Below are 14,080 nucleotides of genomic sequence, written 5' to 3' on the forward strand. Positions count from 1 at the left end.
CCGAGTCAGGGTCCTTTTATTTTACTGTAACTTTGGAAGAACAAATGAAATGCAATGAATAAGCTTAATTTTAACTGAAGCACACATAACGTTTGATCTAATATTTTTTACAAAACATCCCTAAAGCATTGAGTAGGCTATTCATCGTCCTTAAATGCAGGCATTAAGTTACATGTTCACATTCTACAGCCACAATTAGTCTAGTAGTAGTACTACTAGTAGTAACTAGTAGTAGTAATACTAATACTACGACTAATTAGTCGGTTTCACAAGTGTAATGAAAATCAAAAAAATAGTAAGCATTGGTATTAAAAATACTTAATATTTATTTCATACCAGTTTGGTAATACAATTAATAAAAACAACAAGGTTTGGGTTCTTTCTTCAGATGACGTGACGTTAACGTGTAAGCTCAATAATGAACTCCAGCTAAACCAACCATATTGTAATATCTAAGTAATCATCTTGAAATATGATATTAATAATTGTAATATATACACACATCTTATTGTGAGGTTGATTTCACATACACTACTACTTCGATATTAGCTTGTCTACATACTTGAGCATAGCCAATTTAAATTAACCTTAGCGATGCATACAGTTACCTACATAACAAAATATCTCTCTAACTTACAAGGATGACCTTATTTTACCAACCTCAAACAGAAGCCGTTTGTTCTACAGTACTGTAGAACAAACGGCTCTGTATTATCCCACTTAACGCTTAACACTTCTCTATTTCGTTTTAACTTGGAGGCTACGATTAGCATCGTTAGCACAGATGTAGCTAGCTACCACTGCCTTACACGCTAACCTAAGCCTTAACATTCATTACGTAGCTGATTAAAATCATAAACACATAAATAAAGTACTCAAATTTCACTTACCGCAAAACCGCATTCATGCACCGTCTGTTTTAACCGCAGAGCGAGTCACAATAGNTTAAAAATCATTAACACATAAATAAATGAATTTTCAATTACCGCAAAACCACATTCATGCACCGTCTGTTTTAACCGCAGAGCGAGTCACAATAGCCCGATATATAAGCATGAAGAACAAACAAACACGGCCGGCTTCAAGTTGTGTTTCCTGGATGAACTGACGAGGCAGAGTCCCTGTAGCTAGCTCCACGGAGCAGCTAGCAGAGAGACAAGAAGCTAGCAGCAGCAGTCACTTGACAGAGCCGTCACTCAATGTGACCACGCCCTAATTACTGCAAAAACGTTAAGACCTAATATAAATAAAAGGGTCGTGTTAGAAAACAATTCACTCACAGATCCATAATCATGAAGGTGGAATCTAACTATATCGATAATAAAATGTATGGAGCCAGGGGTAGAAACATGTTTTTTTGTTTGTAAAATTGGGCATTTTAACATGGGGGTCTATGGAAATTGCTCCTTTCTGCAGCCATCGCCTATCGGCCAATATATGAACTGCAGTGTGTAGCACTTCCGTATTGGCGTCCCGGCTCTTCCCCAGAGTTTGCCGCTTGGTAGCAACCTGCTGGCACACAGCATCTGTCGCAACCTTGCAACCTGCACAAGGTATATATTTAACCCAGCGGAGCAGTGTTNTTGTGGTACTACTGCCTTATTAGGCCCATTTTGAGCAGAGCATATTAAGACCAAAACTCATGTACAACATCTTCCTTACTTGCAATACATAAGCACTAATTAGAGGGTTATTGAGGAAAAACTCTCAACTAATGGCTTATTACTTGTAGAATAAGGCATTAATAAGTGTTTTATAATGACTAATACTAATAAAGAGCCAATATACTGCTAATATGCATGTTAATTAACAACTAGTTGATGGTTAATTTGTGTACCTTAATATAAAGTGTTACCCTAATTTCTCTTGTGTCAATTAAAGAGCATTGTTTAGTGGAGGGGTGATATGAGGCCAGGTGTATGTTGGTTTATGGCAAAGTCAAATCACCTTTCCTATAGTTTACCAATGGAGGTCAATAAAGTTCAAAGATTACTAAATGGCTCTTAGTACAGTATCAGAACTTCACCTAGAAGGCAATGCTGTAGATTGTATGGATGGTCAGCAGTTTTTCCTGATAATGATACAAAATATGACGAGTTTATCAGCACGTGAGCCATTGACGCAGCAGGCTGCAGATGCATGGCTAAGTGTATTGATCATGTAGCAGAAGACGGGACAGGTGCACGTTGTTAAACAGCTGCAGCTGAGGCGTCATGCCCGGAATATAAAGGCAGTCATTAAACACTGTGCCTATTGATGAGACCTCACTCCTCAGCCAGATGTATATACCGCTGCAGCTTCACGTTAATGAGCTGGATCAGAAATCAGGTGGAGGGCTGGACGCCTAGGCAGCGACTCGTCAATAGGTGGCAGCTTTTCATTCAAATTCATATGGTAAAAATCAGAAAATGAAGAGCTGTGGAACTTACAGGATATTACAAAATGAGAATATGAATTGCATTGTGGGGATGCCTGGCTGTTGCAGCAGCAAATACTGACAGAGTAAAGCAATGGCATTTCAATATAAAAATGTAGAAAAACTAATATAAATTGCCCACAGGTGATACGCAGGTTTTTTTTTATATGATCAAAGACAGTATGAATAAGAAAATAAATGAGAGGTCAATTAAACCATGACGAAAAACCAATATGTGAGATTATAATATAAACATACTGCAGCAGTTGTGTATTAAATTGTGCTGGTATTTTCATCACAGAGTCTGTGAAAGCCATACATATTGAGCAGAAAGTGTCAATGTGCGCAAACAATTCCTTCACCTTATCAACAATATTCAAAATACAGTAGAAGCGAGCATACTACTATGTACTATTTGCTTTATTACGTGCTTAGTTTATCAAAATGTACATATATGTCAGTAGAGTGAAGGTATCGCAGGATGGTAAGAATGACGGTATAGTACGATAAAGCCCTAAATGCCAGCTAATTCTGTAAAGAGACTTCTTCCACCATATGTCACCCACTAGAGGGAGATAAGCACATCATAAATGTTTGTTAGTCAAACAACTCTGCAGACAGAGAATACAAAGATTATTCAGTACTACAGAAATGTTCTCTCACATTAGTTTTTATTTAATCTTATCTGTCATTGAAATATTCTAATAATGTTCACATTATCAACGGAACAGCACAAATAAAAGGCGAGCTATTTTGAAGCGACTTCATCAGTAACATTTCATTAAATGTCTCCTTGTTAGGCTACTAACATTGGCGTGACCCAGCAAGAGAGGTTAGAACAACTTCAGCTGTTTAAATTATCTGCCACTGGGAGATGGAGTTGCTGTGTGTGTACTTATATTGATCATGTTACGGGGAGACACATTTTGGAGATATTATGGGGACTACTTGACTCCCAAACATTGCAGCAAAGCTTAGACATACAACCTTCCCCTCCACACCTTATTTCAAAGGCCAAAATCCTTAAAAAATAGCCCATATAATGTATTTTCATTTACTTGTTAATAGGTTAAATAGGACAAATTATGCTCATTTTCAGGTTCATATTTGTATATTGTGCTTCTACTGTGACATGCCTTTATGACTGTCTGTCCTGCAGCACAACTTTCACCCTCTGTCTGAAACCAGAGCCCAGTCTGCTCTGATTGGTTAGCTGGATGGCTCTGTTGTAATTGTTCAACCGCTAAAAGATGTTCCACCCCTCAGACTATCATTTAGAGTCTGTTGGGGTACTAGACAATAGAAGCGCAGGTGTTAAATAGAGATGTCACTATGGTATGGAAGTGAACACAGGAGTCTAATGGAGGCTTTTCAGGCAGTGGGGGGAGTGTGTGGATGAGAAACTCCCTCTGGAGGGACCATTTACATGCACACAAACCTATATAACAAACTACAGGAAATGGAAAACTCTAAAAAGTAAATTAGGGCCTGTTTAATGTTTACAATACATCAAAAGAGTCTTACCAGCATGTCTATATATAACATAAGGATAGCAAGGTTTATAGTAAATGATGTCAGTCCCTCTGTCATCACACACAGTAAGTGGCAGTGTCATGACGCGAACAGCAACCTGTCTCTTGCTCACGGCTCAGACTGCAGTTTGCACATTGTATCCTTTAGAACCAGGCTTCAGAGCCAAATAGACTGTGTCATGATAATGTGTGGAGGATGTACCTAGTCATGCACAAGCCACAGCGATTTTTGATCCCCGACATCAGAGTGAAGCCTCAAGCGGTTGTTTACACAGGATGTTTTTTTCCGGAGGATTTAGCCCAAGCACAGTATAAAATCCTCTTTGTGAATTGGTGCAGTTTACAGGTTCAGCTGACTTTTTGTTTCAGGGGTCAGGGCCAAGCAAATCAGAACCAATCTGCCATTCAGCTGTATCACAAGGCTTAGTGACAGCACTATCCAGAATCTAAATACTAAATAAGTTATATTGGAAGCCCCTGTTTCCCAAACCTATCAATTGTCTTGGTATATGAAGGTGTGTTGACTTTAAAAAGCCTTGTCAAATAATTATTGATGACTCACTTCCTGTTGCTTTAACTCTATATCCACAACCCCAGGATACAACCTTCATACGTCTGCCTCAGCTGTTTCCATGACTTGATTAAACATATGGGAGGTCGAAGCTTTTAAGCATTTTCACCACGTACGTTACTCCCCATCAAAGACAATAACCCAAACCATTCCGCTGCTGTCACAGCTGAAACATGACTAATGTCATGATGCCCTCTAACAGTGGGGACTAATCAATTTATAAAATGATTTACGAGCCAAAGCCTACCTGGAAAATCACCTGTAGGACATAGCATATACAGTTTCCCACGCATGTGCAACGTCTTTATGTGGATTTCAGCATGACTGGAAAAACATTCTATGATAACTATTCTAGTGATGATCCTCTACCATCCGCTTGTTTACCTGCATGCCTGTTCTTTAAAAGGGAGCTCATGGCTAAGTCCCACACAGGAAGTAGAACATGCTACGGCTACAGTGAGCCTTGTGCACTATCCACATTTCTTGATAAGTTTATACACTACAATCAAGCCCTAGGCCATGATGCCTGGCAGGGATTACCAAGGGATTACAATATATTCACCCCACTGGGATTCCATCACATTGTGGATCAGATCTCTGTGACAGGGGACCAGTGTGCAGCACTCTCTCAGGGCCACAAACACTACTCTGACAGATTTGACAAAGAGCCTAAGTCTGTCTGACAGCAACACACAAACCGCTGTCGGGCTACAATGTGAAAGCTAAACTGGTGTTTCTCCCCCATTACCTTCCAGAGGGCAGGAAACAGGAACTAGGGCTTTTGAAGAAATATGAAAAGTTTGGCAAAGGGTTACTGGTTTCAATTCCAGTCCATTAGTGGTGCAATGCAGAACAAAGAGCTTGGATTCTTTCAAATTCTTTCAATTTCATCCTTATGTATACAAACTTTTTTTTTTCGCAATCATTTAAAGGACAGTATCTAGAAACTAGAAAAAATAACCTAACCTAATAAAAAACTCCAAAACAGATAACACATTGTAATTAATCAGTATAGCCAAACACATGCCTGCAGACCGTTGGTAGATTTAGTTTGAATGCTTTGGACCACTGAAACAAATTAAGCAACAGCTTCAAAAGTAATGTCACGAGAGAAAAAATGATAAATCCTCTTGTTCTCCATTTGTTGCATTAAACACTGGACACCATCTGTTGGGTTGGCCCGCAGAATACAACAGCGGCAGGGTGGCAGCTGCCACCCTAAGACACAACAGCCTGACCATGGCCACACTCTAAATATAAACCATTCTGGGCCTGTTAATGGGTTCTTACACTGTCTTAGTTATTGCAGGCTGACCAGCACACTAAGCGAGATAAAGCTAAAAGGTCAATGATCAAAATAAGCCAACTCTAAACAAAAGGCAGTTTGGTTGGCCGCCAAACAGGCATTACTGCGTATTATCACAACATTTCAGAAAAAGACAACAACTGGTGCTGTGTATCTAACATTTCAATCCCTTTGCTGACCCCTCCCTCCATTCTGACCCCACCTCCAGGCAGTAGGTGACTGAGATGGGCGTTCGTCTAGGCTGCTTGAGCGACTCCCCGTGGTGGCCGCCGCCGCTGCTGCTGCTGCTGTTCTTCACCGTGCCCTTCTGCTCAGGCCGGCCTTTCGGAGTTCCCACTCCTGCTGTGAACGTGGCGGTGGTGTTCAGTGGCTCGGCCTACCAGACGGAAATTAAAGGGCGGTTGAGCCGGGAAAACTTTATGGACCTGCCTCTTGAAGTGAACCCCATCACTGTGCTGGTCAACAACACAAACCCACGGGCACTGCTAACCCGCATCTGTGACACCCTCTCCACCAACCGCGTCCATGGAGTGGTGTTCGAGGACAACGTTGGCTCTGAGGCCGTGGCCCAGATCTTGGATTTCATTTCCACTCAGACGGCAGTCCCAATCGTGGGCATCAGTGGAGGCTCTGCTGTTGTCCTGCCTTACAAGGTCAGTGTGATGGAAGGGACAGGGAAAGGGCTAAGAAAGAGCTGCTTTGCGCTTTTTCAAATTGCAAGGTCATCAACTATAACAATTTGGCAGAAAAAATAGGTATGATTGTCACTATCCGATCCGTACCCCTGCCCGATCTGTACTGCGCATGTGCGAGATGGTCCGCCATATTGGAGAACTCCGGACGGCAACTCAAGAGGGACACTTGACACAGTGGCTTTTGGCAAAGCTGAAAAATAAAACTCGAGAGAGCTGATTTATTGTTATTACAACGTGACTTCACTATTATTTAACAACTCTTTTTATTGGGTTATTTTATTTGGGGTTAAATACATTGTCAGAATAAGTGAGAAATTAATTTAACTTATGTTAGACAGCCATATGCCATACATTTTGCATACATTCACAGTACATATTTATTCAGTATGATAGCTGTCTAACAGAAGGTACTACACTTCCGTTTGGTTGCCACTTATTCTGACAATGTACCTTAACTCCCAAATAAACAGAACCCAATAAAAGAGTTTGTTAAATAATAGGAAGGTCACGTTGTAATAAACAATAACTCATCTCATCTCGAGTTTTATTTTTCAGCTTTGCCAAAAGCCACATGTGTCAAGTGTCCTTCCTGGGTTTGCCGCTCTGGAGTCTCCAACATGGCGGACCATCTCGCACATGCGCAGTACAAGTCGGGAAGGGGGACGGACGGGTAAGTGACAGTGATAACATGATAACCCACAATAAATGAATGTCCACACACTGGTGGGACAGGGAATAAGCTATTGGGAAGGGCTAGATTGGGTTTTACTTGTGGACCCTTTAAGATTACAATTCTAAAGTCCATCAACTATACAATTTAATTTACTTTTCACAACTTTCCTTTGCATTAATAAGCCCTGACACAACTCACTTGAATATGTCAGGCTGCGCAAGGCTATAACGAAGCGTCCACACAGCAGCCGTGCGTTGGAGCTATGGCGGTGGGAGCATGTTCGGAAGCTTGGGGAGTCAACGCGGCAACGCGACGACACGGAACGAACAATCACTGAATGCTCCTGCCCCCGACAATACAAAGCAAAATGGCGTAGCATTCCATGCTGGCTATAAGTACCTGCCATGCTTGCTAGCTGTCCCATTCAAAAGTTTAAACCGAGGTACACTGGATAAGTAACTCCCCAAACAGGCGAAAACCTACGCAGTTTCCCCACCCACATCCCCCTCTGCCACCATCCCTCCATGCTCTGGTCCCCGGTTTGGTATCGCCGGAGAGAACAGAGACTAGATCATAGCAGCCGACCGGGTGATTCACTACTCGCACATCAGCGCGTTTGATGGGCTGCAGTTGTACTGGCAGATTTTCATAAACGGGATTTGATTGGCTGACCGTTCCGTCGAAGCTGTGCAAAAGTTGAACTTTGTACGCGAGCAACCCAAGCGTAGCACGCTCCCCAAAATGCATTCGGGCGAAGCGTGACGTACAACCCATGTCAAAGTGAAGGGCAGAAGGTTGAAAGCTTCAATGACGTCAAGACCGCTGTGTGGACGGGCCGTAAGGTCTAAGAGGAGAATAAGCAACTTTTAAGTCTGATGAGCGGCGGGGCTGAGTGACATCTTCAGGTAAGGTCTTATTAATATCACTTACACCGCGAGCAACTCCACGTAACATACGGCAGTTAAACCGAGAACGCGTAATAGAACAGATAATTACATGCTGAATACAAGATCATCATCAGTTGACGGGCAATCAGAGAATGTCATCAGCTGGCAGCCAACCATTACAGTAGTTGAAATCACAACGAAGTTTCCCTCATGTTAAGAGGTTAAAAATAAGACTTTCAATTATACAGCTAGGGTCTGAAAGCCCATTTGGTTTTCCTAAGTCTGCCATAATCTGGTCTGGGTGAGCTGTGATACGAGGTGATATTTATAAGGAAGTAGCAGAGCAATACAGAGGCCAGGTTATAAAATCATCCAGACAGATCAAAATCTGGAAGGGGTGAGTGAAGGGTGGTTTCATAATGAATCCTGACATGAATGAGATAGGACCTCGCTAATGAACGCAGTTTACATATGCCCGTAGCCAGTCCTGATGATATTGATCTGCCTTGTGTACCAACCTATTAATACACGGGTTCATAATTGCAACATGGAACTAACAGTTGGGGGTATTGGTTTCCGCACGGGACATGATGTTGTGTCTATTAAATATACTTGTGGCCCTCCCTGGCTTCTCTCTCTTCTTCCCGGACTGCAACCGGACAACATGTCCTTTCCAGTCTCTTAATAAAGTACCCCTTTTACCCATCATGCACCGCCTCTGACCCCATCCTAAAGGCACTACATTGTGACCCTGACACGTCCAGAAGTTTCCGGGACGGACCCGACACACGGCAAAGGAAACTCAGGTTTCTTTCTCGAAAGCCGGGATTTTTGGAATCGTCCGTGGCTGCCCACAGGCACGCGGACCGGAGGCTCGGTGCCGCGCCTCCGCAGAAGGCTGGGGGATGTCTCGCCTTGCCCGCATCGATCTTCACAACCACCAGGGAAGACAATGCACACCTGCGGNAAGCAGGGGTGGGGAACCTCCGGCCCCCGGGCCGTATATGGACCGCTAGACCATTTGGTACGGCCCTCAAGGTAATTTATAAACAAAGTGGCCTGTGCCTGGTGGTGGGGCCCAATGTGATATATTTTCATGGGGCCCAAAATCCCTGGCGGCGCCCCTGACTAAGATCAAAAGTTTATCCACCATAAGGTGTTGCCGCTCTTTGTTTTTTGACTTTATTCGTCATTTGCAACGTTCTTATATATTTTAAACTAACACCACTAACGTAAAACCAATAGTAGTAAGGAAAATGGAATAAAATAACCTGATGTGTCATTTAAGTGCTGTCAGTGTTGATTTCCCATGAAGACATGTTCTCTGCTCAAAATGTCACTGTGTTATTGCCCGTCTGTTTTTATCTCATGTATATCTGTCCTCTCGGCTTCTCTTCCCTCCTCTATAATAAAACACACCACTGTTACTCCGCCGTGTATACCATGCTCGGTTGGAGGTTAAGAGCATCTAAATATAAAGCCGATGGCTACAGAGTCAATCTTCTTACTTATCTTTTCATCTTCTCCTACGATTAACCTCTCTTTGCCACTCATCCACTGTTTGATGCTCATGACTTTTTCAAATAAATGTTTTACTCTAGAGTCTAGAGTGAAGAATCTAGAGTCTAGGATTAAAAAGTTAACCGCTGTCCAAACAATGAACACATGGTTCACACAAAGTGAAGTGCATTCTTTGTCAAAAATGTAGTGCAAACAATACTGTTGGATACATGGTGGATTTATAACATTAGGAGCCACAAGTTTGCCTTTGTTTGTGTGATCGATATGTCCAAATATGCACAGTATCAACAGCAGTGAGAAGAAAATGCTTTAAGTTTTTCGATCTGTAATACAGAATAATGTGTGTTGGAGATTTTTGCTTCAATTAAAACGCAGTAAATGCGACTTCAAAGTGTAAAACTGACAAACTAAATGTTAAAACTATTTAAATGCAGTAGCTGGCCGTGCATTTCACACCTAGGCCTTCACTAGTTTCCTACCTGAATCAATCCATCTCCACAAGTTATAAGTATAAGAGGAAAAGTGCATCTCGGACAGGTATCTAATGTAGCGAGAATGAATGCCATTACTAAAGCAAGAAACCCAAATGACACAATTCAACAAGTCTTCTTTCACTGCAACCACATGCAGTCATAATAAAAGGGCAAGAAAATATGAAAACATTTAAATCAAAAAGTAACTTTGACCAATACATTGGATTATTTTAACACAAAATCCATCCTCCTTTCTTTCCTCCAGAAGAGTTCAATTACTCTGACTAAATGTTGTACAGATTATCTGAGTTTTCAGTTCCAATAATAAATCCTGTTCTAACTCCATGGAGGCTAATGCTGAAAGTCAAGTCTGTACAGTCGAATTTCAGGCAACACCATTGTGGAGCTCCGTTTCTCTGCGCAGTTGTACGTTAAGCTGTAGATCCATTCGGGTTTCCCCTCACTTTTCAAGAGCACTGTTGCTTGTAAGAGTCCAGCCGTGCTTTGGTGCCTCGCTGCTGCCTGGGTTAGACAACTCAAGTTGTCAAGCCCTTGATGGGTCCAAACACCAAGTCGATCATTAGCGAATATCAGGCATTCCTGACATTAGAGTTCGCAGTGCTCGTCGGAGGCTGTGAGCCAAGGTACCGTTCGTAGCTAGTGAATTGGAAGTGGTTACTAGCTTCACCAAATCAATTTCTCCTCTGCTGTCAGCCATTGTGGGTTGAAAAAACAGCTTCAAAATCTAACCGCAAATCTGATTGGTCAATGCAACAGTTTCATTGCCATTCATTGTAAGCTACGAGTGCCCGCACTGTTGATTCTGAAGGCCTCAGGGCAGATTCCTTTGACCCAGCAACACATTCTGACTTAAATACGATTGGATAAAAGCTCCAACTTTAAAAACCATTACTGGACGCAGTACAACTGATACAACACAGATACAAGATATAAAATGAAGAGAATAGATTATTAGAAATAATTTAATAACTTTCGTTAATAAAATGTTATGAAAAAACATTAAAAGGTTAGTCGGTGATTCAGATATTGTTTAGGCCAGCAGAGAATGCCTTGCTGGCCCTGACGGCCCACCATTATTTAATACTTGACTGTGGTCACTACAATTGATCTTTTAATTCAGCAGCTTGTAAATGTAATTTAAATGTAATGTTCACAGACTATCAGGTATAACATCAAACACCTACATCATTTTTTGTCTGAAAACATATTACTGTGAATGGTTCTTACAACATTTTCCGGATGTTATTTCAAGGTTGGGCTGCTATAAGAAAAACCATGAAAAGATCAGCAGGCCACAGTATTCTCTAGTTTGGGGATTATTTTAACTATGTGTGGATTATTTCCATTTCCTTTAGCAGTCCGAGACGTCATAAAGTCGTTGCGTTTCCATGTTGGGATAATCCACAGGCGGGGAGGAAGTGAAGCCCAGCAGAAAGCACTTAGTGCTCTCGTTTGCATTCTAATGGAAGGAAACAGAAGGAAATGTGATATGCTGTCAGGCTGCTTTCCTTCCTCTGGCTATAACAAAGATTGATGGAGTGTGTGTGTACTTGAGCATCTTGTACTTTATACCACAGGAAGGTCACCTGTCCACATCACTGCCACAGACGGGGAGGGCTGTTCACACACACAAACAAGCTAACAAATAGCTTTATAGGACTATTGAGCAAAAGGAATTATTAGCTGTGTGTGAATGAAGTGAACTTTTATTGCATCTACTGTACATGAAAAGGCTTTACAAGGCGGGTGATGAATGGTCTTTTAAATAGAAGGTGCTCTCAATAAAAAGAGATAGCGCCCTGGTAGAATTAGTATTTATTTCTGAGTTTACAATTGGTGCAGTGGATTATCACAGGTCTCAGATCAGAGGGATCATCTTTTCACTTTGGGTTTTCACTTTCAGCTCTTCTTTCATTGTGGATCCGTCATCGAAATATGTGTTGTGCTAATAAGCATTGTCGTCACATTTAAATAAATAGCATTAATTTAAAGATGGCAAATATGGCAGGCAGGATTTTGGCAACGTACTGCATGTAAAACAGTTTTATTTCCCATTTTCCCATTTAATTTAGAGAGCACATTCATGCTCCCTATAGAATGAACCATTCCCAGTTCCTTCATGCCATTGTGAAGATAATACGATGTTGATCGATGGGAAAATTCACAAGTGCAGTAAACATTTCAAAAAAGGAAGAGAACAGATTTAAGAGACATTTAGATTAAAAATGTATGAAAATTACATTTGAATCTTAACAAATAGTGAATATTAAAATACCGCCTCCACAGAGTCAAAACTATTATTTATTCAAGGTGAAGACAAGAATCTGACTTTTTTTACAAGTCCACCCCTCTCTTACTCTGGAATTCCTGTTCATCTTTGGCTGCACTAAACAAAAAATACACAAGACCTAACCCCCAAAAATGGTATGATAAAGTATATATATATTACAAAAGATGGAGACAGTAGGAATGGATAAATGGAGACAAAAGGATTTCCGACAACACTTAATTGCATGCCGGAACAAAAAGAACATTGCTTGTAGTTCAGGTTGGCAGTGACAGTTTTCAACACCTGGAAGCTAAATCAAGCAAATGAAACTAATGATCAGCTGTGTCTGGATCAGGTCACTGAAATGAGCATTCCTCTTATAGGTTGTCTTTTCTATAGGTTCATTGTTCTGCTATATTGTTCTAAGATATTTCCCCACACTTTCCCACACATTGTTAAAGCTGAGAGTAGGCAGGTCAAGTATAACCATAGTTTTTAATTCCAGGTCTGTAGAGAGTCCAAACAGTGAAATGTGTGTCACTATCCTCTGTGACTTACAGAGAAGCCAAAGATAGATGAAAGAGAGAAAGAGAAAGCAGATGAAATAAATGTTGAACATTTTCATTTTCCATTCAAAAATGTATTTAAGATGAAAAGAAGAATTGCAGCTCTTAAAATACCTTGCAGTTAAAGTGGTTGCAGTGAAAAACCTTTTGTCACTTTTCGTCAATTATGGACAGTGTTGGAGTGTAGAGCAGAATTACGGTTATTAGGAAGGAGTGCAGCAGAGGCACCTTTTGTTTGGCCATGTAGATATCCAGCCAGACATTATTTATTTTCCCCTTCCAATGCTCTATCTTCAAGAACAAGAACACACTTATTTGTTTTTGCAAAGCAGGGCAGTGTACTGAATTTGTAGTCTAAAATATGCCTAAATTGAAAGTTTGAATGTCAGCTATTAAAAAGGAATAAATGTAATGAATAACTAATCTTCTCTTATTTTGATTAAATCATTGTGCCATAAACAATATATGTTGTGCAAACCAGAACAAAATCCTCTCATGTTGGCAGAAAAGTGATGGGATCTAAATGAATCCCATCTCAATTTATAAGTCTACAGTAGAAATGCAAGAACAATCGTTCATCGTGAATTGAGGATTGGGAAGCCAATGGAATCAATTTGAGAAGTTCTGTTCTTTAAAGAGGCCCTATTATGCTTTTTGGGGTTTTCCCCTTTCTGTCGTGTGTTAAATAGGTTTGTGTGCATGTAAAGGCTCTGCAAAGGCTGAAATCCCATAGTTTCCTCTAGAGGGAGGCCCCTTTTAATAGATTTTGCCTAGGTGTAATTAAATCTGGATCACAGTTACATACATTTAAAAAAAGATATCGGAAGTATTAAAAGTTATTTGGTTGAAATAAATTGGGTTGAGTAAGTTATTGATGGATTGGATCTCAAGGAAACCATGCCACCATGCAACAGGCCCAAGGACGCAGACGTATGCCTTCTCAGGCACACGCGCAGCACTGCTCTTTTGTTGAAGGGTTATCTGCTCTCCGCCACCAGTCACCTTTAATCTTGGTGTGTTTCAGTGAGATGTCAGAGAGGGAATCTTTTGGTGTAGCTCTGAGCAGATCTCTGACCTGAGAGGCTGACAGAGGGCAGCCCCCCCAAGCAGCTGTCACGTCTTATTACCAACAGGCTAACAACACAAACTC

At 41.1% G+C, this 14,080-nt stretch overlaps 1 protein-coding gene across 1 annotated transcript in view; it reads left to right on the plus strand.

Annotated features, from left to right (window-relative positions):
- LOC104962837 (glutamate receptor ionotropic, NMDA 2C-like) overlaps positions 1–9,096 on the plus strand; it is a 23,736-nt gene extending 14,640 nt beyond the window's left edge. The window contains exons 2-3 of the mRNA XM_010791336.1: positions 6,034–6,478; positions 8,938–9,096. Of these exons, the coding sequence (XP_010789638.1) occupies positions 6,050–6,478; positions 8,938–9,096 (588 nt within the window). The 5' untranslated portion in view covers positions 6,034–6,049. The remainder of the gene's footprint in view (positions 1–6,033; positions 6,479–8,937) is intronic.
- The last annotated feature ends 4,984 nt before the right edge of the window (positions 9,097–14,080 follow it).

This window comes from Notothenia coriiceps, unplaced genomic scaffold (genome assembly GCF_000735185.1).
Source record: "Notothenia coriiceps isolate Sejong01 unplaced genomic scaffold, NC01 NC01_scaffold00035436, whole genome shotgun sequence".
Taxonomy (NCBI): Eukaryota; Metazoa; Chordata; class Actinopteri; order Perciformes; family Nototheniidae; genus Notothenia; species Notothenia coriiceps.